This window comes from Nyctibius grandis, chromosome 21 (assembly GCF_013368605.1).
Source record: "Nyctibius grandis isolate bNycGra1 chromosome 21, bNycGra1.pri, whole genome shotgun sequence".
Lineage (NCBI taxonomy): Eukaryota > Metazoa > Chordata > Aves > Nyctibiiformes > Nyctibiidae > Nyctibius > Nyctibius grandis.
This window is the reverse complement of record NC_090678.1, coordinates 8,135,735-8,161,795: the sequence shown is the minus strand read 5'-3', so window position 1 is coordinate 8,161,795 and position 26,061 is coordinate 8,135,735. Positions and strand designations below refer to the sequence as shown.

Sequence of the window (26,061 nt, the reverse complement as noted above, 5' to 3'; positions counted from 1 at the left end):
GACTTCCAGAGGAGTCCTCTGAAAGGGAGAGCTAAGGTGCCCCACACAGTGAGTGGTGGGCTGCAGAGCCCTACTACCCATTCTGAGCGATCACCCCCTCTCACCCTAGCGAGCAGTAGATGAGAAGTTCTGTGCCCTGGAGAAGAAGGAGCAAGAGCTGCAACAGCTCCATCTCTCAATAAGGGAGCGTGGAAGTGACCTGGAGAGACTGCGCAACGTCCTGTCCAGCAATGAGGCCACCATTCACGTGAGTGCTTGTACCTGAGCATGCGGAGTCCAGCCTGGCTGCAGTGTGGTGCTAGACAAACCTTCCTGTGAATGCTCTGGTTGTTGCTGGGGAGAGCGGATGCAGAGTGTTGGGCCTCCTCTGGCCCTGTGTGCGTGGCAAGTTCCTGGGTCACTTGTGTTTCTGGGCTGGGTGTAGAGGTGAGTGTGGTGTCTGGAGGGGACAGGGGTGAATTTATGTGACTCCACTAGCAGGAGAGACTGGGATTTCCAGTTCTGCTTAATTCAGGATAAAGTCTCTGTCCCTGGTTGAGCTGCTTCTGTTGTGGTCCCCAGAGCCTGGAGAGCCTCCTGAAAGCCAAAACCCTGGAACTAGAGCAGGTCTCAGCAACCTGCCAAAACCTCCGCTGGCTCAAGGAGGAGATCGAGGCCAAATCCTGCAGCAGGCAGAAGGAGCAGGAGGGAATCATCCAGCAGCTGCAGACCTGCCTGCATGACAGGAACAAGGAAGTGGAGGTAAGGCCTTGGCTTGGCTTCCTGAGCCTTCAGCCAGTTTGTCTGCAGAGACAGTGGTCCCATACCAGAGCCTCCTGGCTGCCTGCCTCTGAGGAAGGCACTTGAACCTGTGCCCCGTGCTTTGGAAGCTGGTTGCTTTTGGCACCTGTAAATACCTGTGCTTGCTGAGACACTGTGCTCTCAGCTACACCCAGGCTGAAGAGCTGTTTGTCCTTGAACAGCTTGCAGTCTGATGGTAGAAATGTCTCTCCATCTCTCCCTTCCTCTGCCTTCTTCAGGAGCTTACAGCAACTCTGCTGTGCAAGTTGGGCCCAGGACAGAGTGAGGTAGCAGAGGAGCTGTGCTTGCGTCTCCAGCACAAGGAGAAAATGCTGCAGGATCTCCTGAGCGACAGGAACCATCAGACCATGGAGCATGATGCTGAAATCCGGGAGCTGCTGCAGGCCATGAGCACCAAGGAGCAGCAGAGCCGAGTGAGTTGTGTGTAGTGCCGCAGTGGGGACGCTGGGGTGGATGGCTCTGCCTTGTGTTAAGCAAATGTGAGCTGCAGCTGTCTGGCAAGTAGAGATGGGAGGGCTGCAGTGGAGCCACTCTTGAGTGGCCAGGAGCAGTAGCTCCCAGGCTGGTTTGCAGAGCACTTCTAGTCTCAAGTGGCAGGTAAATACTGAGATGTTTCCCTTAGTCCCTGAGGAATGTGAGGATCCCTGTCCCACCCTGATCACAGCCCTGTCTTACCCTGTTTTTCCTACTCAATCAGATGGCTGCTGAGAAGATGGCGCAAGCTTTGGCTGAAAGGAGCTGCGAGTTACAACTCCTGCGCCAGCATGTATTGGGGAAGGAGCCTGTCAGGATCCAGTTGGCTGGTGCCAGGCTGTTGAAGCAGGGCAAGCAGCCCATACAAGTAAGAATTGTGCACTGTTTCTCTGCATGTGGCCTTGGGGCTCCATGGGGAACTGATTGCTGCAGGAGGAAATGGGAGAGAGGGGAGCGCCACAGAGAATGATAGAAATGAAAGTGGGATTAGGGGAGAGACTTCCTATAGGAGGAAGAGAAGAAACTGAGGAGCAACAATGTTGCCTGGATCTTCTGATCTTGGTTCCATCAGCCTTTGTCGTTCAGTGTCTCCTTTCGTTTTGATCAGGCAGTATTTGAGTCCTTTGGGCACGTGAGAGTATGAAAGAAATCCACCCTCTGACCTTCCAGCATTGACCCAGTCCTTCCTTGGGCTGGGCTGCCTCGCTGTATTGTAATCCCCTCCCTGACATTGTCACATTCTGGAGGGGACAAGAGAGCTAATTTTAGGTCCCACTAATTCTTGGCAGAGCCTGCTGGCTGTTTGCTGTCTCTTCCACGATTGGAGTGGGTATTTTTAAAGCAGCTTTGCTGAAAACCCCTCTGAGGCTGAACACAACTCTGAGGCTACATATGCCATGCTCCTACTTGAGCAGCTGTTAATGGTTTATTGGTGACATGTTGAACGTTTTTAAGCAGCTGTAAACAGGTTGCTTATTTCTATTCTGAGGATCAAAGTGAGCTCTAGAGACTTCCAGGGACATGTAAATGGGCCAAGCTCTGTGTTTTCCTTACTGCATGATCCCTCTGGGCCACGTCTTGGGATGAAGATGTAGGTCTCTGTAGAGTCTCAGTTGAAAGATGGGTTTGCTGCAGTTGAGTGAAACCTGTTTAATCCTTACTATGAAGACACTCACTGCCAGGAACCTCCTAGTGCCAAATAAAACAAGGCCAGAGCCCTGTTGCCTGCACGTACAGCTTCTAGGTTGGGTGCAATTCACTTGTCCCCACTGCCTGGCTAGATCCCCTTCATTGGTTTCTCACAGAGCATCAACAAAGCAGCCAGCAGCTTTGCTGCCATCCTGGAGCTCTGGGGAAGCTGTGAGTGCTAGGTTCCCCATAAAGGTGCAAACCTGGTGGCTTTTGTGTTTTCAGGAAATACTGCAAAGAGCTTGTGGAGCTACAGCCATTGCCGGACCCCCACAGATGGACAGCAGCTGCAGGACAGAGGGAGGTGAGTGTAGTGACAGCTTCTTTCAAGGTCTCCAGACATGACCAGGGCTTTTTGCTGGGGGGGAAACGTGGTTACATGAGAGAGAGGAAAGAGCTTTGAGCAAGAGTGAGTGTTTTGAAGTAAAGCTGTGCCTCCCCTTTGGGTAATGGTTCAGGGATGTCTGGGGATGGGAGTATGGGAAAGAGAGGCTTGTGTTGGGTTTGAGGTGAGGTGTTTCTACTGAAGAGCTGATGCTGTCCAGTGAAGGGTTTTTGACTATGGTTCAGGCTGGGCTGAGACAAGTACAACTGGTTTGGGTTTTACCTTGCGGCCAGGACACCTGAACTTTGCCGGGGTGGGATAGCAGGCCTGGGATGTTGCTGTTGCCTTGAGCTGCTCTTTAGGGATCAAGCAGGGAAGAAGAGTGTTTACTACAAGGCAGTGGGGCGGGGAGCACAAGCATCGTAGACCTGTCCTGCCAAAGAGGGATTCTGTCTGATCCTAGGGTTGGAGCTGACACACAGTAAACCCTGCAGTAACCAAACTGTCTTTGCAGTTACGACGTCAGCAGCAGAACTGGAGAAGGATCTTGTTAATGCCAAAGAGGAGCTGGAGCTAATGGCAAAGAAGGAAAGGGAAAGCAGGGTGAGCTTGTGGTGGAGCCTGTGCTGATCTCCTTGCTTACAGGAGACTATTGGGCTGCTCCTTACTGGAGGTTTTGGATCCCCCTATTGTGAGGGTTCCCCCAGTGAGAGAAATGGGGCAGCAGATTGCAGTGGAGTTTTGGCTTTCTGAAGTCTTTTCACGGACTTCTTTTCCCTCCCTAGCGGGAGCTCACTGCTCTCCAGTCTGTCATGGCCACGCAGGAGGAAGAGCTGCAGGTGCAGGCCTCGGATATAGAGGCCTTGACCAGGACCATCCAGATCAAAGAGGACCTCATCAAGGTGAGATAATGCACTGTTGGGTCAGTTCCACCTGGGAAGGCTGCAGAGGAGTCTCTTCTTTCCCCACATCCTCAGAGCAGTGTGGCTGGCTGTCCATGGATGGTATTGCTGCTGGTTTGCCTACAGCCCTGTGTTACTTTGGCCAGGAAGGCAAAGGCCCCAACCCCTGGAGTGTCGTTATTTGGCTTTTTGCCTCTGTGTACCAAACATCATCTTCAGGTCCTTTAAACAGAGTGCATTTTGTCCCTTCTCAGTTCTTGCTCTAGGCTGTTATCTGTGCCTAATACACTCTGGGTGCTTTGGCATTTCTTAGGAGACCTGGGTCTTCCCAAACACTGGAAACTTTTGGCAGTTGCGTTCCAGGGAGGATTACGAAGGTCCAGCTGTCCTTGTTACTGATCCCTTCTTCACTGAGCCCTCCTGCTGTTGGTTTTCAGGATCTGCAGATGCAGCTGGTGGATCCCGAAGAAATTCCAGCCGTGGAAAGGCTGACACAAGAAGTGCTGGTGCTTCGGGAGAAAGTGGCCATAGCAGAGTCACAGGGAGAGGAGGCTACTGGAAACAGAAGGCAGCAGGTAGTGTGCCATGTGGGACAAGCTTGGATGTGTTTATATTTCTGCTGGTGCTCAGTTATGAGGCTTTCTTGTCAGCCGTTGGATATGCTGAGATGTGCTTTTCTTGGAAGCTGGCTGTGTGCAATAGGGGGAGCACAAAGGAGGAGAGGATTGGTTCCCTTTAGTGCTTGTCTCGAGGGCAGAGTCTTTTGGGAGTCCGGGAGCGACACTGATCAACTTGATCACTTGGACACAAGCAAGAGGGGAAGAAGAAGCCCCTGTTTCTCTGGCGCAGCCAGATGCCTCTTTCAGTTTCTGTCTCTAAGTGTTGCATCTTTTCTGTTTTCTCTAACCAGTTGTTACTGATGCTGGAAGGGCTGGTGGCTGAAAGGAATCGGTTAAATGAGGCTCTCCAGGCAGAGAGGCAGCTCTACGGCAGCCTGGTGAAGTTTCACACGCACCCAGACAGGTAAGTGAGGCTGCCTTGGCTCTGTGCTGGCCTGCTCCGCTGCTGGGGCAAGCGTGGGTGGATCAGTGGGGCAATCCCTGAAGCAGTGATCGTTCTGCAAGTCTGACAGCCCTCAGTGGGAAAGAGGGAGCCTAGGCTTAGAATCAGACGAACGCAGCTTTGAGGTTCCAAGTTTTAGGCTGCCCTCTTCCCTTGAAGAGGCTGCAGTGGCCAGCTTTAAATGCTACGCAAGCTCCCCCCATTGCCACCTCTTGTGCAGGCCCTGGGATTTCCATCTCTGTTCCCTGGCTTGTCCCTTCCCGGCTCAGCTTCCCACCCACGCTTGGACACCTTTCAGAGGCTGCTGTCAAATTTCCAACCAACTGTTGGGTTGATAAGAATCTGTCTAGGTGCTTATCCAGGCGGTTGTCCCACAGTGCAGTATGGCCTGCATTCTCTGCACTAATCCCCTGCCCTTCATGGGGCTGCAGCCTCTGGGATATTTGAGCTACCTGATAGCAAGAGAGCACATAAGTGGAGTGCTTGGGTAAGTACTGAAGAACAGCTGTGACTAGGAGTCCCTTACCATGGGCTGGAGCATTTTTTGGGGATGGCTGTGCTCTGGGGAGGTTTAGAGGTGAGGCACGAGGTGGCTGAGCTGCCTGGGGAGCATGGAGGGCCTGTGCCTGGAGTAAGCGGCAGTCCCGGACAGAGGGGTCAGTTTGGTGTGCGCTTGGTGCTGCAGCCTGTCTAACCTTCTTCCCTTTTGTGCGGCGTGCCTGCTTAGCGCTGCGAGAGATCACACTCTGCAGGTGGAGCTGGAGGGGGTCCAGGAGCTCCGGGGACAGCTGGAAGAAGCTCTTGAGAGAAGCTTGGAGCGTTTGAGCAGGCTGGAGACGCAGGGCGCCATAGGAGGTGGGGAACAGGAGCGTGTGAGAGTCCTACCCCAGCATGCCTTCTGAGCACTGACGCTCGCCCGCCTGCCACGGACACGGTTCACTAACCGAGCGAGCCTGTCTCACTGACTCTGGGAGGGTTGCTTTGGTACTTAGTAATGGTACGGTAGAACTGGTGCAGGGCTTTCTTGTTTTATTTTTGAGCTGCTTTGGAAACGGTGATCAGTGCAATCCACCTGTGTCTCGTGTATGTTCCTGTCTGACCCACCCTGGTGGCCACTCATGTATTTGCACATTGAAATCATTCCATTTTAGTTGATTTCCCTCATCTCCCTTCTTCTCCCACCCCCATGGGCCAAATAAAGATTCCCTTTCTCTGAAGGAAACACCAAATGTTCTCTATCATCTCCCAAGTGCATGAGTGTGAGTTTTTGTATTCCCTCACGTTTTTCTTGCCCAGTGACATCCCCCTCTTGGGTTGATGGCAGCTGGCCCAAAAGGAGAAGGGGTATATGGAAAAGTGGGTTGCAGAGCCAGAGAATTTGAGAAAGGCTGCAAGACCTGGTGGCACTTCCTGGGGCTCTTGCACAAGTCTTGAGTGTAGAACCAATGATTCATTTTATGCTTAAACCAAATCCTACTCCAGTATTAATGATTTTACTGACTTTTTAATTTTTTTTTTTTCCTCCCCCTAATTGTAAGTTGTCTCAGCCTGGCTTGTGAGTGCCTTCAAGGGAGAGCTTCCTCCTCTTTTTGACAGATGGTTTGGGGCGACTGAGACCTGTCCCTGCTCCCAGGGTCTGGGCTGGGTCTGCTCCCTCCCTTGTATGCGCACATCTCACGGGCTCCACGTGCCCCTTGGGCAATGGGCAGGGCCCTGTTTCTGCTTTGCTGGGGACGGTCCCACTTGTCACCACTGCATACCTTTCCTAGGGCCATCTTTCACCTCTTGAGAGCGTTGGGGCTGGTGTGAGAGCTGAGAAACAACAGCAATAGCTTTCCAATGACCAGTGCTTCCCACGCACAATGGACTATGGATCAGCTGTCTCATACTCCCTCACTTCCCAAGGTGTCAGGAGCAAATTTTGTACCCCTGAGCATCTGTTTCTGCTTGCTGGGGGAGCTGAACTAGGAGTGGGTGGAGCAGAAGAGCTTCATCTTGCTGGGCTGCACCACCTGGACCTGTGACTGCTCTGCTGCGCATCTCCTTGTGACCGTTTCACGTGGCATCACCTATCCCATGCCTTGCACCAATGCTGAAGGCTTCTCTTCCCTGCTTCAGACAGGGATAGGAGGCAGCATAGCTCTCCCTTCGCATGCAGCAGGTCAGCACTGCTCTTCTGGGTCCACACCTAGCTGCGTGGTGAGTTCAGCAGTTCTCATGTGGCCTGAAGGGACACAGCTGGTGGCTGCTGGGCAGCTCTGAGACTTGGTTAGCTTTTCCTTTCTTGTCTTTCATCTCATTCCCTTCCTCTTACTTCTCTGCGTAGCACCATCTTTCTCCTTTTGCTTCTCAGTTTGTAGGAGCCTTTGTGTCCCTGACCTTATCTTTCCACCTTCCCTCCTCCATCCTGGCTCTGATGCCTGGCTGGCTCCCTGCTCCCTCGGGTACCACGGAGCCCAGGACCCAGCACAGACTCATCGGCATGGCATGAGGGAAGTCTTGGCCGGTGCTCTGGCAGCTCCCATCTCTTCTTGTGTGTGTGTTTTGCTGTAGATCTGTCCCTGGCCTCTGCTAGTGTCACTGCTCTGAAGTGTCCTGTAGGGGAGCATTGTCCCAACTTTTCTGTTCTTTAGGGCCTCCTTTCATCCCTGATATCCCTGGCTGTGCACTCCTCTGCCCCACAGGAGGACCAGCCTGAGCATCCCATGCCTGAGAGCCCCCTCTGTCAAACTGTGCAGTGCTTTGTGCTGTCTTGTAGCTCTTTGTGGACATCTCTCCTTCCTCTCTCTGTTTCCCTGGTGACCTTGCTTCCCTTCCCTTCTTCCCAGCAGTGTGAAGACTTCCAGCGCAGCCAATGCACCTGGGTGTCCTGTGCCTGTGGGCTATATGCAATTTTCATGCCATGCAACTAATTCTCTTTGCCTTCAGGCTAGGTGTGAAAAACACAGTGCTGCGTTTGCATTTCTTGTCTCCTTTGCTGGTGATACACAGAGAGCTGGGCAGCTCCTCTCCCTTTGAATTTGCACCCTGGTGTGCTCCTGCTGCAATGGAGGGGTCAAGCACTTGGTGAAGAGCAGCCTGGGCACAGTCTGGCCTACATGCACACTTCTCTGCTCCTTCAGCACCACCTTCCTCTTCTTCCTCTGTGGTTTTTATTTCCCCTTGAGCTTTCCACTCCCTTTTTCTGCCCCAGTCCTGGAGTGCTGGGAGACATGGGCAATGGTGAGAAGTGGCGTGCTGTGTCCTGGCACACAAGGTGTTTCTCCCATGGCCCTAGAGCAGCAGTGCTGGCTGTGAGCCACCCTGCCCTGGCCTCTCAGCCATGGTGACCCAGCTTGAGAGCCATGTGTACGTGGCCCTCAGCCCCCCAGCAAAGCCTGCAGCTGAGGGTCTGCATCCCCTCACCCTGCAGACATTGAGCTGTAGCCCTAGAGGGTTTGTCACCTGGCAGGCTGTGTCCCTAGGGGCTCACAGGGCTGTGCTTTGGCTATGCTGACTGCCACCCACGGGAGCTGCTTCTTCCCTGGGGTGCTGCTGCCACATCCAGCTGCCTCTAAGCATTTTGCTCCCGCAGCAGCACTTCTCCATGATCGCTGTCCTTGATCCCTGGGGCACGGCTGCTGCGGTGAACAGGCTCCACCACGCCGGGTGACGTCTGCCCAGGCTGGGCAGTGAGGTGCCCCTGATTTTTGCAGCCTCGGGGCAGTCGCTTGTCACGAGTGGGTCTCCTGAGTGTGCCACCATCGATGTGCACAGTGTGCTGTGCTGCCACCTGCCCTGCTTCAAGGCGTGCCCCTGGCTGGTCCTCGGCTCTCCCTCCCAGGAGCTGTATGCTTCCCTCCTGGCTTCTTCTTCACCAGCGACGTTTGGCCTTTCTCCTGCCAGGATTTCTCTGTGTTCTTCTGCTCCGTGTTCAGCCTTGCCGGGGAGCTCCAGACCTGATGGTGATGGATTTGACCATGGGCAAAGTAGCTGCATCTCCTGTGGGGCACAGGCAGCTGTGAAACCTGGCCCTGCGCAGCCCCAGGGGATGGTCTTGGGGCCTGTCCTGGCTCCCCTCACCCTGGGGAGAAGAGGGATGGGGGGTACCCCCATGTCCCAGCCCAGGCAGGCTCAGCTGAGCGGAGCAGGCAGGGCCCTGCAGCTGGGTGGGAGGAAAGCAGCCCAGACAAGGGGTGCAAACCCTGGCCCGGAGCTCCGTGCCAAGGGGCCAGGAGCAGAGCTGCGTGCAAGCAGAAAAGCATGTCCCCAGCTCCGTTCTGTGGGGCAGGGTGGGCCCAAGCCCCCCGTCCCTGTAGCTCTGCTGCAGCTCTGCAGGGCTTGCAGAGAGCCCAGTGCCATGCATGACAGCAGGGCTTGGGTGACATGGGCAGGGTGGCTGTTAGTTCCCTGCCTGAGCTGCCCCTGCCTGGGCAGGTGATCATGTGGGGTGCACCCCCACACTCCTGCCGGGTTGGGGCAGTGCCAAAGAGGGTCCCTGCCCCAGCACGTGCTGCTGCTGCTGGCTGTGGCTTGTGAAGTGGCTGCAGGGTGGGTGGTGTGTGTGTACGTGTGCTGGGGCAGCAAGTGCAAGGTGGTGTGAAGGCAGAGATGTGGATGGGGCAGGTGCCATTGCTGGGGTGCTGTCCCTGGGGCTGTCCCCTCCCTCGGTGCAGGGCCAGCACAGGGGTGCTGGGTTGGAGCTGCAGCATGTGGAGAAGGGGTGGTAGGGTACAGGGGCAGTGGGGAGACCTCAGTCCTGCTGGAAGTGACCCAGCACCAGGTATGTATGAGAGCAGTACCCTGGGGCTGCCCACAGTGGCCACGGGCACCACCAGGCAGGAGGGGACAGAGGTAGTGTGGCCACTGCCACTGCTTTGAGTGCATTTTTGTGCTGTGCTGTCCCCTAGGTCAGGCCACAGGCACAGATGCTGATGATGCCAGCACCAACTTCACCATCAGCATCAAGGAGGAGGTAGTCCACGGCGTGGCAACCCAGCATGTGAGTCAGGGCAGTGTGGCACCGGGAACAGAGGTGGCAGAGCTGGGTACTGCGCCACTGCTGGACCATGTCGTAGCCCCTTCAGAAACATCCCTGTCACACTCTGTCTTTGTCTCTCTAGAGCAGCCCCCGGGCCCCTAAAGAAAGCGAAGGCACTGAGAGGGCCCTGATGGGGAGCTCAGCACCCACCGTGCTGGAGCGGGAGCTGCAGGCAGAAGAGGAGCTGCGGGAGCTGAAGGCGCAGCTGGAGGAAGCCGGCTTCTCCTCTGTCTCCCACATCAGGTGAGAGCCCTGGGATGCTGGAGCCGGTGGGTAGCAGTGGCTTGAGGGGGTACCCTGCATCCCGGCCACTGCCTGCCCCTCATGGTGCCTTGTGCCCCCAGGAAGGCGATGCTGAGCCTGTGCCTGGAGAACGCGGAGCTGAAGGAGCGGATGGGTGAAGCCACGTCGCTGCTGGAGAGTGGGGAGCAGGAGGAGGCTGGGCTGGGCAGCTCCCCGGTCCCTGAGCCCCGCAGGCTGCAGCGGAAGAGCCGCGGCACCCTCGGGGACCACCCGGCCGGTGGCAGCAGGGATGGCCAAGGGGTCCCGGCAGAGAGGGGAGCTGTGCCCACCAAACGCCCAGCACTGGAAGCACGATCACAGGATGACGTGCCAAAGAGACCCTGCCCTGGCACTGCGGGTGGAGGGGATGGGAGCCACGTAAGTGCCCTGGGCACAGAGGACTGGGATGGTGATGGAGATGGTGATGGAAATGAGGGGCTCACAGCTCATGTCCTCTCCAGCAGGCGGAGGGCACGGTCCCCAGTGGGGGCTGGCCGGGGCTGGGTGCAGAGCTGCGCTCCCAAGTGGCGCAGGGCCAAAGGCAGTGCCAGGAGCTGCAGGACAAGCTTGCCGCCTCGGAGGCCACGGTGCGGGCACAAGCCGAGCAGCTGGAGAAGTACCACGTCCTGCTCCGTGAGTTAAAAGCCCGGGTGGGACTGGGGCTCTGTGCCAAGCCCTGTGCTGTACGTGGGGCAGGGGTGGTGAATACTGCCCGGAGTGGGAGCCTGAGCTCTGCTGGGGCTGCTCAGCAGGTGAACCCCACGCCCAGCAGCTCAGCAAGCAAGTGCAGGTGGACTTCCAGGACCTGGGCTATGAGACGTGTGGGCGAAGTGAGACTGAGGCTGACCGGGACGAGACCACCAGCCCCGGTAAGGATAGCTGGGGTCTGGGGATCCCTGTGCCTTGCCCACCTGGAATGGAGAGGTGACACCATGCCCTGTCCCCTCTGCAGAGTGTGAGGAGCCAGATGCATTCAGCGAGCCCAGCCTGAGCGAGGAGCCAGGGTCCCCATGCCGGCCAGGGATGCCCAGGGTGGGCAAGGCTGCCCGGAAAGCCGTGGCCCCGGCAGACGTGGGGGCCCTGCACCAGCACATCCAGGACCTCAAGGCACAGCTGCTCAATGCCAATAAGGTGATCCAGAGCCTGCAGCGCCATGCCCGCTCCGTCTCCATCACCAGTGGCTACACCTCGGGTGCTGAGTGGCCCCCACCGGGTCCCACGGCCCTGGCCTCCCCAGCCTACAGTCTCACCGACGAGGACGAGGGCTGGCAGTCAGACGGCCATGGCACCCTCTGCCCGCCCGCCCTGCGGGCACACCACGACCTGCAGCACCTGGTGCACCGCGTCGCCCTCCTCGAGGCACAGCTGCCCGCAACCAAGCCCGGAGGGGTTTTGCCCAAGGAGCTGCAATCTGCCACTTGGCCGGGGTATGGCCACAGGGATCGGTATGAGGCGAGGGGCTACGGGGTTCTCCAGGGGTTGCCCGAGGGTGATGGCTGCTTGTTGCATGCTTTCCCTGCAGCCAGGCTCCTCGGGTGTTTGCACGGTGGGGCAGAGCCCCAGCCGTAGACGGGGCACAGACTGCCCCCATGGCACCCCGTCCCCACCATGCTCTCTGGGGGTCTGGCAGCCCCGTGGACCCCCCGCTTGCCAATCCCTCCTAGGAAGTACGACTCGCTGGTCCAAGCGCAGGCTCGGGAGCTCTCCCACCTGCGGCAGACGCTGCGGGAGGGCCGTGGGGTGAGCCGCAGCCTGGCCCAGCACCTGCGCGATGCCCTGCGGTCCTTTGAGGACCTTCTCCGTGGCACCGACATCGACTACTACCTGGGCCAGGGCTTCCGGGAGCAGCTGGCCCAGGGCAGGCAGCTGGCCGAGAGGCTCAGTGACAAGCTGGGCACCAGTAAGTACCTTTGGGGTGGGGGGCACAGGGGCTGGACATTATGGGGCACAGTGGGACAGGAAGGGATGCTTTGATCGGTGCTGTGAAGGGCTGGGGCCATTTGGACACCTCGTGCCATGTGGGGCTTCATGCTTCGAGCTGGTCTGTCCTGTCCTGCTGTGGCTCTGTTAGGTGATGGGCAGCCTGGAGCACAGAGACACTGACTGGCTCCTCTCCGGCTTGGTTTTTCAGGAGATCAACAAGATGGGGAGGATAAAACCAGCCACGAACTCCTGGCACTGAGGTACCTGTTCCCAGGGAGTGCTTGGGGGACCTGCTCTGTGACATGTGGAGCATCATGCTGGAGTGTGCACAGCAGGGAAGGGCTGTGGGATGGGGGTTACCCTGCCCTGCCAGCCCTGGTGATGGGCCACCTCCGCAGGCTCAGCCGGGAGCTCCAGGAGAAGGAGAAGGTGATCGAGAACCTGGAGGCGAAGCTGAAGGAGCGCTGTGAGTCCCCAGGCAGCAGCCACCCACCCTCTGAGTCGTCCCGCTCTGCCACCAGCACCTCCTTCGTGTCTGAGGGGCCGGAGCCCTGCTCCGATGGGGACGTGGCCAGCGAGTGCAGCCAGTGCCGTGAGGAGCCCGCCCGACTCGCAGGTACCGTGGGGAGCCCGGGGGCCACAACCGCGGGCTGGGGACATGCAGCCCCTCTGTAGCTTGTGGGTCCGTGCAGTGGTAGGTGCCCATCACTCCTGGGCAGGGGCTGCCCGTGGAGCACTGTGCCCCAACGCCAGCCTAGCAGGGGTGAGCACGCAGCACCTGGGGCTGCAGGGGAGCGGTTCAGGAAGCCTTGCTATGGTACTACAGCCCTGCAAGGCTGGGACCTGACCGGCCCCGTGTGGGCTGTCCCAGCCCGCAGTGCCTCCGGACACCGGGACTTGGCTGCTCGGGGTGTGCCAGGGTCCCCAGTGCCCCCGGGGAGGAGGGATCCCCACCAGGCTGAGCCAGAGCCATGCTAACATCTCTCTCCATCTCTCTCCTGTCTCTAGGCCTTCACTTTGACTCCTTGTCCAAACCTGTTAGTGCCCCCCCACCTGCACTGGCCCCCAGGCTGCCCCCCTTCCTGCCTGCTGGGCCCCCTGCTCCCACAGCCCCCCCATTCCTGGGCTGCTGCGGGACCCCCGTCTGCTCCCTGGCCGAGGCGCAGCAGGAGCTGCAGGTGCTCCGGCGGCAGCTGGGAGAAAGTGAGCGCGTGCCTCTGGCGTGGGGTTGGTCCTGCCATGCTGTGCCATGCTGTGCCATGCTGTGCCGTGCTGTGCCGTGCTGTGCCGTGCTGTGCTGTACCGTGCTGTGCCGCATGGCCCCCCACCCCCTCTGACCTGCCTGTCCTGCCCTGGCCCTTCTCCTGCTGCTTAGGGTTACTGCTTCAAGGTTGGGTCCCATCACTCTGGCTGGGGATGATGGGGACAAGTGGCTCTCATGTAATGAGGACCTGGTGGGTGGGATGGATGCAGCTTGAAGCACCACTTGGTGTGGGCACTCGCACATCCTAGGGCCCCTGGGAAAGGGCTGCTTTGGTTAATTGTTGTGTAGGAGTGGGGCTGAGACCCTCCAACTTGTGTCACATAATCAGCAAGCCCTGGGAGAGCCTCTGCTCTTCAAGGGGAATGGGTTTGATCAGGACGGGAGGTCAATGATGGGGGATCACCATGGGGGGACGTGGGGCTGCACTGTTGGGCAGAGTGAGAAGGGGATAAAAAGTACGTGGCGGGAATGTGTTACCCCCGTTCTTCCTCACTGCTTTGCCCTCTGCGTGCAGGTGTGACGCTGCCCGTGGCACCAGCAAAGCCCACAGCCCCACTGGGCCCCTTCGGAGAGGGCAGCAAAGCCCCAGCATCGCTCTGCCAACACGGCACGCTGCGGAGCCTGGCTGAGATCCCCGGGGCCACCGAGACCCGCACCCTTTGGGACGTACCCCCTCCTGGCCAGCCGCTTTACAGGGCTCTGCCATTGGGGTACCCCTCCAGCCAGAAGCTAACAGGTAAGGTCCATGCTAGAGAGCATGGGGGCATCCTGGTTGGCTGTGGGGGAAAAGGAAGGAGACCCAGCACCAGAACGGCTGCACGATATGGCTCTGGTGTGGGGCAGGATGGTGGGGATGGTATGGGGCACGTGCTGCAGCCATCCCTGCCCTGAGCCATCTCCTCGGCTGTGGCAGGGGCAGATCTGCTGGAGGAGCACTTGGTGGAGATCCGCAGCCTGCGCCAGCGCCTTGAGGAGTCCATCTGCACCAACGACCGGCTCCGGGAGCAGCTCGAACGCCGCCTGGCCTCCACCGGCAAGGCCAGCGGTACAGTGCTGCACTGGGGACGGGGCTGCTGGGGAGCCCTGCGTTCTGGGGGGGCCAGCATTTGCACACCCCATTGCATGAGGAGGGCACTCACCCTGTGCATGGCGGAGTGCTGGGAGAGAGAGAGAGACACTCAGCACCAGTCCCCCCTTTGCAGGATTGCCCGGTGACGTCTATGCCCAGGGGCCGGAGCCAGGGCTGCAGCTGAGAGGGGAGAACCAGGCTCTGCGCGAGGACAACCGGACCCTGCGGCTCCAGCGCGACCACCTCTCCCAAGGTAGGGCTGGGCCACCAGCATCCCAGGTCTGAGTCCCACAGGGCACAGGCTGAGCGGGGTGGTGGCGACACCTCCACGCTCTCCATCCCTAGAGCTGGCGCGGGTGCAGGAGGTGCTCCTGGCTGCCTGCTCCCGGGCACGGGAGGCTGAAGCAGAGCTGGGCCAGAGGCGTGGGGAGCAGCGGAGGCTGGCGGAGGAGCTCACCGAGCACCAAGAGAGCGTCCGGCAGCTTCGAGACGAGCGGCGCTCTCTGCAGGAGGACAACAACGGGTAAGGTTTGGGGCACGGTGGCCTTGGGGCCAGCTGGGCTGGGTGGCATGGCTGGCACTGGACCTACGTGTCATCCTTCTGTAGGCTGCAGCACACGGTGACCCTCCTGCAGCAGCAGTGTGAGGAGCAACGCCTGCTCTTGCAGACCCTGCGTGCAGAGCTGCACGTCTACGAGAACCTCCCCAGACCCTCCGCTGACACCCGTGCAGGTACAGGACCTGCACTCTGTTCCCCCAGCTCCTGGTCCCCCCCTGCCTAGCTCCTGGTCTTCTGCAACCCTTGGGTGGTCCCAAACACCTCTCCTGTTGTGGTAGCAGGAGGGACATGGTGGCCCTGCTGGCAGGCAGATAGGGAGGGCAGGACCCCATCAGCCCCAGGCACAGAGCTACAGCCATCTGCAGGGGCTCAGACACTTCTTGTTCCAGGCTGCTTCCCATCTCCTCCGGTGCGGGATGTTGGCACAAGTTCAGCAGCTCCACTCTTCTCCCCACTGCCCTCTGACACGTTGGTGGCCCAGCAGATGGACGGTGGGTACTGGAGCCTGTCCACACACATGCCTCAGGGGCTGCTGAGAGCCAGCACCCTCGCTGAGAAAGGCTGGAGAGCCCAGTGCAGAGCCAAGCCCCCGGGATGGGACGGGGAGGGCCGCAGGGCGGGGAGCAGGCAGTGGTCCTCACCTAGCCCTGCTTGTCCCACAGAGCCACGGGGGACAGACCTACCGGTGAGGAAGAGCGAGGGACCGACGGGGGCTCACGTCGTTGGCCGCCTGGACACCTTCCGGGCGCTGGAGCAGCACATCCTGGAGGGGAAGGCGCTGGCCTGTGAGCTGATGTGTCTCACGCGCCCGGCGCTAGGGCTGCCCAGCTGCCCGCTCTCAGGAAAGGAGGTAAAGTGTGGGCAGGCGGGGGCTGGGGGACGGACCACGCTCTGGGGACCGTGCGTAAAGCAGCTCCTGAGCCCAATGTGAGCCCTGAGCCTCGCAGGGCTGGCAGGTGGCGTCCGGCCTGGGGGCTCTGGCCGGCACTGCCCTGCACCGTTGGGCTGTGCAGGGCGAGTCCCCGGGTGCAGCGGGATGCAGGTGCCCCGGCAGCACCCGCTCCCGCACCCTTCTCCCGCAGGCGCTGGGGTGGGCAGGCGCAGGGCACCTCTGGGGCAGTGCCAGCACCCTGCACCGCGTCCTGGAGGAGTCTGCGTCTCTCCTCGCCGCCTTCTGGAGCACCGTCCTGCCCCTCAGCCCTGCCCCGCGCCAGGGCAAGGTGAGCAGCGGGCTGGGGGCTGGCAGGGCGCTCTGGGATGGGCACTCGCCCCTCGTCATGCTCGTCCTGTCCCAGGAGCAGGCGCTGCAGGGCGAGATCGCGGCACTGCAGGCCCAGCTCTCCGAGAGGGAGGATGCTCTGCAGAGCACGGCCGAGCGGCTGCGCAGCATGGCCCGGCTCAAGGACAGCATGGAGCAGTTCATCGTGAGCCAGTGTAGGTGGCCCGGGTGGCGTCCTGCTGCGGGGTGGCACGGCCAGGCTGGCCCCGTCCCCGTGTGCCTGGGGTGGCTCCATGGCGCAGGGACCTCGCTTGACCCCATCCTTCTCTCCCTCTCAGTGACCAGGACCCACAACGTGCTGCGCAAGGCCAGGACGAACCTGGAGGTGAGTCTGCCCCGGCAGTCAGCGCGGGATAGGGGTGGGTGCCACTCCCCTGACGAACCCTGATGCCCTGGGGATGGGCACAGATGGCAGACACCCCCTGCTCTGATGGGGGTGCTGAGGGGCCAGCTCGGTGCAGCGTGGGGGGGGGGGGGCACACAGGAACCCATTTTCCTTGGCTGTCCCCAGCCTGTGTGTCCGTGTCCCCAGGGCACAGCACCCCCCTGGGGCAGGCCTGCCCTGGCAGTGCTCCCCCCCCATTGCCACGCGTGCTCTCTCACCAGGTGAAGGCCCAGCAGCCCTTGCCCGTTGCATGAGCCCTAGGCCAGGGCAGGGAGCGATGCCCCAGCTGCGGAACAGCCCGCTGGCTGCCGAGTCGTGCCACGCCGGAGGGCTGGAGCAGACCCTGTCCCTGCTCCTGCCGAGGGCCGGGGTGGATGGGGGTCTGGGTGTGCTGTGCTGCACAGTTAGTGGGTTTGGGCTTCTGTGGTGGTCGTGTGCCCTCTGCCCGCCTTTGCTTGGCATCGCAGCAGCAGCTGCTGGCTTGGGCTTTGCCTGCCCCCTGCTTCAGTGCTCGTTCCCCCCCCCCCCTTCTGCCCATGGTGCTTAGAGCGGGGCGTCACAGCCCTCGGCACTGAGCACTGCTCGCCCCAGGACTTGGTCCCATTTGTAACCCTGCTGCGTACCTGCCCCTGCTCGTGGATGTATGTATATGTATATAGACAGAGGTATCGGAGCTGCGCTTCGGGGCTCCCTGGGCATGTCGGGGCCCCAGCGCGGGAGGAAGATGTAAGAAATGCCACGTTCTGTTCGGTGGCTGGAGAGTCCCCAATAAAGGTTTCCTTTGGGTTGTTGTGTTCCTGGCACGCCCATCTCTGCAGCAGTCACGCCCCCTCCCCAAGCTACCCGCAGCGCAGGGGGCCATAGGCACCGGCTGGCCCCAAAGGGGTGGCTCTGAGCCCTACCCCAGCACCCCAAGGGCAGCTCAGTGCCCCACCGGGCGCTCCCTTCCCTCCCCTCACTGCTCCGGAGCACCCCGCCGACACCAGGCCACCAGCACCGAGAACAATAAATACTGTAATAAATAGAGAAAACCCTGTCAGATGGCACTGCTCCGGCAGCAGGCGGTGCAGCCGGGGTCCTGGGGGACCTGCCCTGCTCCGCGCTCCCCAGGCCCCCTCCGGCGTGGGCGTGCGCCGGTGCCCCTCTGGCTGTGGCGGTCAGCCCTGCCCCGCAGGAGCGCTCCGTGCTGGGGACGGGGCAGGCGTTCAGTCCGTGACGGTGCTGTCCCGGCGGCAGGTAAGCGTGGCTGCGTCCAGCTGTACCCCCTCCTCCCGCTGGCTCCACGCTGAACCTGGCAGAGAGCTGGGGCTGCAGCCGGAGCTGAGGAGCACAAGGAGGGGCAGCCCCCACAGCCAGGGCTGTGGGACAACGGGCAGGTGGCAGGCTGGGCTGTCCCACAGCCCCTAGGGATCAAGGTGGCCTTGGAAGCTCATCACCAGGACAGCACAGCAACCTTCAGCAGGTAGGACATGTTCCTGGAGGCCTGAGCTGTGCTAGGACCACCTCGGGGCCCTTCCAGGCTGGAGAAGACAGGTAGGTGAAGCCCCTTCCGTGTCAGGTGTGAGGAAAGGCTATTCTGGTGAGCAGCAAACAAAGTGGCCCCACAGACTCACAGAAGCCAAGGGGAGCTGTCGGTGGACGGAAACCAGGGGTTAAATCAAACCACACCAGTAGGATGGGACAGTGTCACAGGCCCCTGCAGCCTTGGGCTCATCGCCGGCGTCTGTGTCCCTGCCAGGTTCGAGGCTGGAGCCAGCGGCCAGTTCTCACACAGTCCCGTGGCCCAGTGTGTGTGCAGACAAAGCGGCCGTTTGTGTCCTGCGTGGGGGGCGGGCGAGGCCCTGGCTCAGATGGGCTTGTACAGCAGCGTGGTGACGTACTTCTTCTTGTAGCGGTGCGTGGCACTGAGCACCATCACACCATCCTGCGAGAGGCACAGCATCAGTGGGAGCAGGGGGCAGACCTGGGAGCGGGGCACCCCCAAGGCAGCCGTTGGGAAAGGGCTCTGTGGGCTCGGGGAGCAGCCCCAGCCCGTCCCTGCGGTCCCAAGCCTCACAGCCAGCGAGACACATCCAACACCCATGACAGGGAGCCAGGGCAGACCGAGGGAAGGGTCTGGTATGCAACAGGAGAGCCCAGGGCTACCCAGCTCCACCACACAGTGGGGAGGCAGCTACAGGGAACTGGGGTCCATGAGGAGACCATAACATGCACCCCTGCACGTGCCACTGGGCAGCCAAGCTGTCCTCACGTGGGTCCTCCCATCCCGCACCACCTTCTGCACCCCCCGGCTGTCCAGGTTCCGCTCCCCACAGGTGCTGCAGGCTCCTGGGAGCCACAGCAGCTCCTCGTCCCAAACCAGTGGCCCTGCAGGACCTGCCCTTGCCCTTACCTTGATGGAGAGTGCGTAGAGGTGATTGAGCATGACGTGGTTGGGTTCGGGCAGCAGGGCTGGGTCACACTAGGAGAAGAGGAGTGTCACAAGGGAACAGCAGAGCCCTGACCCACCCCCAGCCATCACAGGAAGCTGCCATCTCAGGCAATCTGAGCTGCTGCTGTCTCTGGCTGTTCCGAGCAGGAACAGAGCTCAGCTACACACCAGGCAGAGCAAGGGGCCAAACCAGTGTGGTTAATGGGAAAAGTGATGCTTTTGCCAGGAAATGCCAAGGGCCAGGCCCCAGCCAAGGGGAGACCAGGCTCCCTGCAGACAGGACTCCCCTTCCAACCCCAGTGTGGCTCTCCGTATGCAGGCACCCACCGAGATATTGGTGTCCTTGTTGAGGATGACCTGGAGGAGGTGAGGCGGGAGGATGGGTGGGGATTTGAAGCGTTCCTCGGGCCGGTATACGTACATCTCTTGGCCATAAGGACCAGGTGGTGAGCTTGATAAGTCTAAAGAGAAGAGATGGGAGGAGACATGAAATGGCTAAAGCAGGACTAGCGAGCAGCTCCCAGGATGCTGAGAAGGACCCACTAGGGTCTTTCAGGCACAAACATCTTCCATGCGCCATGGCCATATATCCTATAGCAACAGCTCAGCTTTTTCACAGCAGAACAAGCAGCCAGGCAAGCCCTGGGCACTTCCAAGCAGGGCTGTAAGCTGGTACGTGCACTGACACAACACGAGCACCCTGTGGTATGCACCCCAGGACACCTGCACACGGCTATCAGCACAGCTGGGTCCCTCTCCCTGTAGCAAGCAGCTGGCTTGCCCCAACGCTGTACCCTTTGCAGCAGGGGCACAGCAAGCAGCACACCTGCAAGCTCTTGGTGCTGCAGAACCACCTGACAAGGAGGTCCCAGAAAGGGCAAATGGGAAGTCCAGACTGAGCAGCTGCTCAGCCCAGGTGAGGGACCACGGGAGCTTGTGGTCACTGGAAGCTGGACTGGCCGTATGTCCCAGCCACATCTGACCTGATTGTTTTGAAACAGCCAGCACCCAGAAAAGCTCCACCTCCTTGGAGCTCCTGCTGCTTGCTGGCTTCTTTCCAGCGAAGTATCTCCTGCCCAGGCTGGGCGAGGATGTGGGGCTGAGGCTGTATCCGAGATGGGGTTTGTACCAGGGAGAGCAGGCCACACTCAGAGCACCATGGACCGAAACACGACTGAGCTACCTGCCAGCATTACACACCGAGCCAGCACTGCTGGTGTCCGCGTGGTAACCTAACCTGCTGCTGTAACACAAGCGGAGAGCGAGGTTTCTGATGTGCTAGCACTGGTACAAATTACCTTGGCAGCAAAACGAAGAGTGTCTGCTGAAAATAACCTGGATTCTGCTCTCGCCTAGCTTGTACCCAGATCAGATGACTTACTCACAGTTGAGCAGCCAGAAAGGGGTGATGTTCCCAGCGTTGACCAGTCTGAAATGGCTGCCCCAGCTGCGCACAGGCACTGACCCTGCTCTGGGACAGTGCTAGCACAGAACAAGTTACACCAGCACAGCCCCTCCATGGAGACAAGGCCTCAGCTGTGGGCTGCTGAGGACATGCTGCCAAACACTACTCTTCCCAGGTGTGGGCCCACACCTCTGCTCAGGGGGTCTGTTCACCCCCCCCAGAGCAGCGTGTCTCAGAGCAGAGGAGGTTGAAAATAGCACATGCAAAGCTGTAATGCCACAAAAACTCACCCCGACCTGAGGTTTCTGAGCTCTCCAGGGAATCCACCTTCAAAGCGTCGAACACCTCAAAGTCAGACTTCTTGACGTGAATCAGGTTGTTAATCGTCCCCATCTGGCTGGTGACCACAGGCTGGAAAGAACTGAGGTAAGAGTCTTCCTACATTCACCTCCAACTGAAGCACACGCGATGCTTCCTAGATCCTCCCAGCCCAAGCTGTCTTTGCTGTGCCATTAACTCAGAGCCAGGTGGCCAGTGTCTAGCTCTGCTCTGCGCTTGCGGATCCCTGCTGCTTACCCTGGGAGGATTTCCCTTTATTCCCAGGCTCCTACATCACCTCTCATTTTCATCCTCCATCCTGCTACATGCCGATGGGTAAGTGTCCTCTCCTTCCTATGCTGCTACTGCTGTGATTCAGTTTGGAGGAGAACCTGCAAGGGAGTGCTGACCCCACGGCCCATCTTCCCAGGTAGTCAATTCTGAATGGGGCTTAAAGGCCTTCTGGTGTTTCCCTGCCCCTCAGTACCTCCCCAACACTTCCCCCATACAGCATGTCTAAGCCCTGAGGAACCAGCCTCTGAAAGGACTCATGGGATGGAGATGCCCCTTTCGTTTTGGCAGATACCCCTGTTCTTCCTGTTCCCCCTCTGCTGCAGTTACATCATGTCTAGTCCCCTGAAGAAGACAAGATCTGCAGGGATAAAGCTTTGAGCGTTACCTCAGACGGGTCATGGACCCACTGGCCATCCACAAAAAATTTGTACTGATGCTCTCCTTCTGGGAGGTCCAGGATAGCGACAAAGTCGTTGTGGCTGTGCAGGAAGAACAGACGTGCAACAGCATTACCCCGTTGATGCTCTGGATGCTGCTCTTCCATGGAGTCCCAGAAAACAGCACTTTTTCATGCACTGCCCAGCCCCTCTACCCCAACACCTTCATGCAGGGTTAGGCTCGCTCATCGTCAGCGGTTTGAGGCACAGACACGATGGGTGCAAGCGCTCAGAGCACTAGCGTGGCTCAAACCCCCAAGAGTTCAGCTGCAAGGAGCACAGGAGGCAGGCCAGCTCGCAGACCTGCCCTGCGTGCCCAGGGAAAACTGGCGTGGCAGACACCCTGTGCAAGACCCACGGGAGAGGATGCTCGGGCAACACATCTAACCCCACGCTGGCCTTGCAGGACCGGGGCAGCAAGTGTAGCAGCTCTGTTAAGCCTGCAATTGAGATAAACCCATTCCAGATGATTTGCTGGGATTACGCCCAGAGTCCTACACACAGTTTCCACAGAAATGACAGATGTATTGCTGAACAGCGAGAACATCGTTAGGGCAGGAAGACACATGAGAGACAAATAAACAGCTCCCGCTGGCAACAACACAACTAGGCGTGGGGTAAGGCCACAGCCAAGGGAGGAGCTGACAGCTTCCAGGGGACTGCCACATACCTGGGCAGGGCTCTGCTGCCAGGACTAGGTGCTGTGTGACACCCAGCTGGGCAAGCAAAGTGGCCCATCCTGTCCTGTCCCTCTGTTTCACAGCTTACCACCACCACGCTGTACCACCCATGGAAGAAGCTGACTACGTATTTGTGCTCAGACCCTCCAGCTTGGGTGAGCTGAGAAAAGCCAGGTGAGCAAAGTGAACAGCAACCAGCACAGAGAAGTAAAAACACTCCCTGCGACAGAGCAGAGGAGAACATAAGAGTGACCTGAGGGACTGGCTACCTCTTGATGAGCGGGATCTTGGTGCTCCAGTTGTTGAAAGATCCAGAGATGAAGACCTCCTTGCCTCCATCAGCCCAGCGGATGACAGTGGGACGAGCCTGTTGGGACGGTTTCACTGACTCCTCCAGATCTGGCTGCCATGACACAAACTCCTTGTCCCCAGGAATCTGAGCAAAGAAAACCAGAGCCTGACTGAGATGCAGAGACAACTGGGACCATATTTACTTCCCCCTGGCCTCTACCAGCCCACCTGCACATCCCAGACAAGAGCAGCGCAGAGCTCCTCCAGCCTCCCAGCTCTCCACAGACCCCTCACATGCTGGGAGCGCAGCCCCATACAGCCAGTGAGCTGAAGCCCCAGCCAGGGCCCCAGAAGGTGGGACAGAGAAGGCAGCAACCAGACTCTACCTTGGAGTCGTGGGAGCTGAACACACTGGGGTCATCGGTGCTGCCCACCATGATCTTGTGCGGGTGCTCCTTGGTGGGGTGGGGGGCACCGGAGCCGTCCGAGCGGTGGGACTTGGAGCCATGGCGCTCCCCAGACACTCGCTCACTGGTGGTGTTCCCCATGACAGCTCAGCAGCCCCTGCGAGAGAGAGAGAGAGGACAACAATGTGTCTGTGCCCACGGGCTCCAGCAGCGAGAAGGAGCAAAGGCGCTGTCTCCCAGTGCTCTTTGCCAGGAGAGACTGACAGCAATCCTAAAAAAGGCCCAAGGTTCATTCCCACTGCCAAGTTTGGGAGCTGAAGAAGAATTTAACAAACAAGACAGCCTGCCCTAATTATAGCCATATCCTATGAACCATCACTCCAGTTAAGCCGGTAACTGTTACGCTCCAAACTGATACTAGTTACACTGTGTCCCACACAAGCCCTCAGCAGCCGGCAGAGTAGAGGGGCTGATGGGAAAAATAAAGCCAACCTTTATTGGCAAATCAATTGCTTGGCAGTAACAGAGCCTCTTTCACAGTCCCACAGTCGGGCTCTACAGACAAATCCCCTACATCCAGCAAGAAAACAGCCGGAGAGTGAAAGTAGCAGCTGTTTAGCAGCTCCCAGCAAGTCTCCAAGAGCTCGCAGGCAGAAGAGCGGAGCCTCGCGCCTGGCAAAGGCAACAGGGAGCATTTAAAGTGCCCGAGTGGAATCGCCCAAGCTGGAGCTTGGCCAAGGTGCGGGGCTAATGCCATGGTGACTGCAAAAAGCTCGGCTCTTGACAGCATTCGCTGATGATTCACCAGGCAAGCCACCATGTCAGCTGCGGCACAGCGCAGCGAGGAGGTCTGCTTGTTGTGACCCTAACCAGCACCACGCTCCGGCGTCTGCCCGGCCCGCCGGAGGCACACGACGAGGGAAGGGCAATCCCAGCCGCCCCAGTGCCACTCTGCAGCTGGAGATGGGCCGTCAGCCCCCAAGTCACGCAGCTCAGAGAAGGCAAAGCAGAAGAACTGGCCATACAGCACCAAGCTGTGAACAAATGCACACCTCTTGGGACAAACAACAAAGCCACAGCAAGCTATGCAGGACTTCACCCAGTTTCCAGTAGCTGAGATGGATCGGGGTTGTTGCCCCCTTCCCAGGCTTCTTTTGCAGCTTTCAGCTTACCGTGCTGATCATGGGCTCTGCAGGGCAAGGCAAGAGGACAGCCAGCCTTGCTTCATGCACTTAGTTGTGACATTTGGGAATTTGTTTAGAAGATCAAGTTATATGGAGGGTGCCAGGCAAGGCTGCCAGCCAAAGCCAGGCTTTAGAACATTACGGGGCAATTACTAAAGTGTTTCTTAAATCCTGACGGTTAAAAGGCAGCTCAAGAGGGCAGCTAACCTGTATCCCAACCCCCTCTCAGTGAGGATCAAGTGTACCTTAACATCCAGGTCAGATGAGCTGCACCACTTGCTCTGACATCTCCCCCTCTGCCCTGGAGGAGGCTCAGCCAGCTCCTCACAAAACCTGCCGCTGTGCCACGAGACCTGCTGTTGAGGAGCTGCTTCCACAGTATCTCTGCTAAGGCTCCCTCACTTCTTGTCTACGGGGAAGAAGGCAGGAAAGGCTGAACATCCCAGACAGACCTCAGAGATACGCGCAGGTGTTGACAGATGCGAAAGCTTCCCTGTCTTGTCTCTAAAACGAATCCAGTCCCTCTGGCTGTCCCTTACAGTTCACGCTCTCCAAACGCCTCCTGAGGTTTCTCCCAAGCGGTGGCTCCTTTCCGTCATCTGAAACCCCACGCAGACAAGACCACCCCACCTCCTGCATCACGCACACAGGCACCTGCTGTGCTGGGACAGCGAGCTCTTTGAGCGTAGCCTGCGGTACTTGGCTTTTCTGAATTAACTTCTACAGCTCACCCCCTCCTGCGTTCAGACAAGCCCTTGTAGCACAGCATGCTCTGATGGAGTGACATGAGGGCGTCTAAGTCAGCGATGGAAACGCTGCCCATAGCGAAGCCCAAGCAAAACCTCCGCAGCGTCTCAGCGCATCCGCTCCCCGTTTGGCAGCAAGCCACCGCCAGCTGCGGTCTGCAGTAAGGTGGGTGACTCTGGGTGCTGGCCGGTGGGATCACAAGGTCCCTTCAGTTTCAACCACTTTGCTTCTGAAAATGACACGCGAAATAAACCGGTTCCCCCTGTCACGCTTGCTGGCTCTCCCACCCGGCCAGTGACCCGCACAGGGAAACCCTGGCAGCCAGCCCGAGAGAGTTTATTTTGGAGAGATGGGGTCTCTGTTCAGCACCCAGCTGCCCGCAGCCCGCTCGGCTGATGCCTCCGGGTACGGGGGTTACCCAGGGCTCTCTACCGACTGGCCCGGGCTCTCCTGCCTCCCTCCTCCGGCGAAGGGACCCAGAGCTCAGCCGTGAGCTGGGGAACTGGGGAGAGGAGAGCCTCCTGCCCCGGCCTCCCGCCGAGTGGGGACGGCTGGGACGAGGGCTCTGCAAGGCGGAGGCAGTGACAGGGCTGTCACCGCACGCCCGGCCCGCGGCCGCCCGCTCCCCTTCCCCGCCAGCTCACGGCGAAGCGGCGGCTGCCACGGCCCCGAGGAGAAGCGGGCCGCACCGGCAAGGGCCAGGGCCCTGCGGAGGGGCTCTGGGCTGGGGTCAGCCGCAAATGCGGGGTCCAGGCCACCGCCACCCACCGCCGTGTCACCCGTGGCGACGCTGTCACCCGCGGGGACGCCCAGCCAAGCCTCACCCACCACCCCCCGCGGCAGCGCCCGGCCAGCTGCCACCCACCCAGCCAAGCCGTGACACCCCGCCGTCACCCCCGGCCCCGCCGCGGCCCCACCTGCCCGCCGCCGCCGCCGCCCCGCTCTCCGCCTCCGTCCAAAATGGCGACACCCCCCGCCGCCACCGCCGGCCTCTGCGGGGCGCTCTGGCCCGCCCCCGCGCGCCGCTCCATGGCCGCGCCCCCCCGCCGCGGCCCCGCGGCCCGGCAGCCGCCATGTTTCTTAAGGGCGGCTTCGCCCATCGTTGTTAAGGGCGGCGGCCGGGCGGGCCGGCACGCGGGCAGGGGGCCGCGCGGCTTCACCCGCGCGTCAGCGCCCGGGCGGCCATGTCGGTTGAGGGCAGGGAGAGGGCTGGGGCGCGGGGGCGGCGGGGAAGGGGTCAGGGGTGGCCGTGGGGCCGGGCTGGCTGGCTGGCTGTGGGGTGGCAGGGAGGTGGGCAGGCCGGCTGTGGGGTGGGCAGGCCGGCTGTGGGGTGG

The 26,061-nt window shown here is 59.8% G+C and overlaps 2 protein-coding genes across 5 annotated transcripts in view; one reads left to right on the top strand and one right to left on the bottom strand.

Annotated features, from left to right (window-relative positions):
- PDE4DIP (phosphodiesterase 4D interacting protein) overlaps nucleotides 1-17,321 on the top strand; it is a 29,478-nt gene extending 12,157 nt beyond the window's left edge. The window contains 32 exon segments of the mRNA XM_068417033.1: nucleotides 110-247; nucleotides 562-741; nucleotides 1,020-1,214; nucleotides 1,499-1,642; nucleotides 2,689-2,767; nucleotides 3,303-3,391; nucleotides 3,574-3,690; nucleotides 4,128-4,265; nucleotides 4,601-4,713; nucleotides 5,480-5,607; nucleotides 9,642-9,733; nucleotides 9,855-10,015; nucleotides 10,117-10,432; nucleotides 10,516-10,687; nucleotides 10,804-10,923; nucleotides 11,007-11,481; nucleotides 11,719-11,954; nucleotides 12,186-12,237; nucleotides 12,376-12,593; nucleotides 12,986-13,180; nucleotides 13,756-13,977; nucleotides 14,155-14,286; nucleotides 14,444-14,563; nucleotides 14,656-14,833; nucleotides 14,918-15,042; nucleotides 15,259-15,360; nucleotides 15,532-15,738; nucleotides 15,741-15,824; nucleotides 15,827-16,089; nucleotides 16,165-16,303; nucleotides 16,427-16,473; nucleotides 16,755-17,321. Coding sequence (XP_068273134.1) covers nucleotides 110-247; nucleotides 562-741; nucleotides 1,020-1,214; nucleotides 1,499-1,642; nucleotides 2,689-2,767; nucleotides 3,303-3,391; nucleotides 3,574-3,690; nucleotides 4,128-4,265; nucleotides 4,601-4,713; nucleotides 5,480-5,607; nucleotides 9,642-9,733; nucleotides 9,855-10,015; nucleotides 10,117-10,432; nucleotides 10,516-10,687; nucleotides 10,804-10,923; nucleotides 11,007-11,481; nucleotides 11,719-11,954; nucleotides 12,186-12,237; nucleotides 12,376-12,593; nucleotides 12,986-13,180; nucleotides 13,756-13,977; nucleotides 14,155-14,286; nucleotides 14,444-14,563; nucleotides 14,656-14,833; nucleotides 14,918-15,042; nucleotides 15,259-15,360; nucleotides 15,532-15,738; nucleotides 15,741-15,824; nucleotides 15,827-16,089; nucleotides 16,165-16,303; nucleotides 16,427-16,473; nucleotides 16,755-16,787 — 5,010 coding nt within the window. The 3' untranslated portion in view covers nucleotides 16,788-17,321.
- Nucleotides 17,322-17,528: 207 nt separating this feature from the next.
- Nucleotides 17,529-25,724, bottom strand: PRKAB2 (protein kinase AMP-activated non-catalytic subunit beta 2). 4 transcript variants are annotated; one of them, XM_068417037.1, is made up of 9 exons: nucleotides 25,645-25,695; nucleotides 24,226-24,389; nucleotides 22,776-22,953; nucleotides 22,368-22,534; nucleotides 21,367-21,460; nucleotides 20,660-20,780; nucleotides 19,292-19,425; nucleotides 18,926-18,994; nucleotides 17,529-18,457 (listed from the first exon to the last, which is right to left on the bottom strand). In XM_068417037.1, exons 3-9 carry the CDS (start codon nucleotides 22,935-22,937, stop codon nucleotides 18,380-18,382), a joined length of 825 nt encoding a protein of 274 aa, XP_068273138.1. In that variant the 5' UTR covers nucleotides 22,938-22,953; nucleotides 24,226-24,389; nucleotides 25,645-25,695; the 3' UTR covers nucleotides 17,529-18,379. The 4 variants fall into 4 exon arrangements, with proteins under 4 accessions (XP_068273138.1, XP_068273141.1, XP_068273139.1 ...); XM_068417040.1 differs by having other exon boundaries at nucleotides 20,666-20,780; nucleotides 25,645-25,694; XM_068417038.1 differs by lacking the exon at nucleotides 24,226-24,389 and having other exon boundaries at nucleotides 25,645-25,724.
- Between the last annotated feature and the right edge of the window lie 337 nt (nucleotides 25,725-26,061).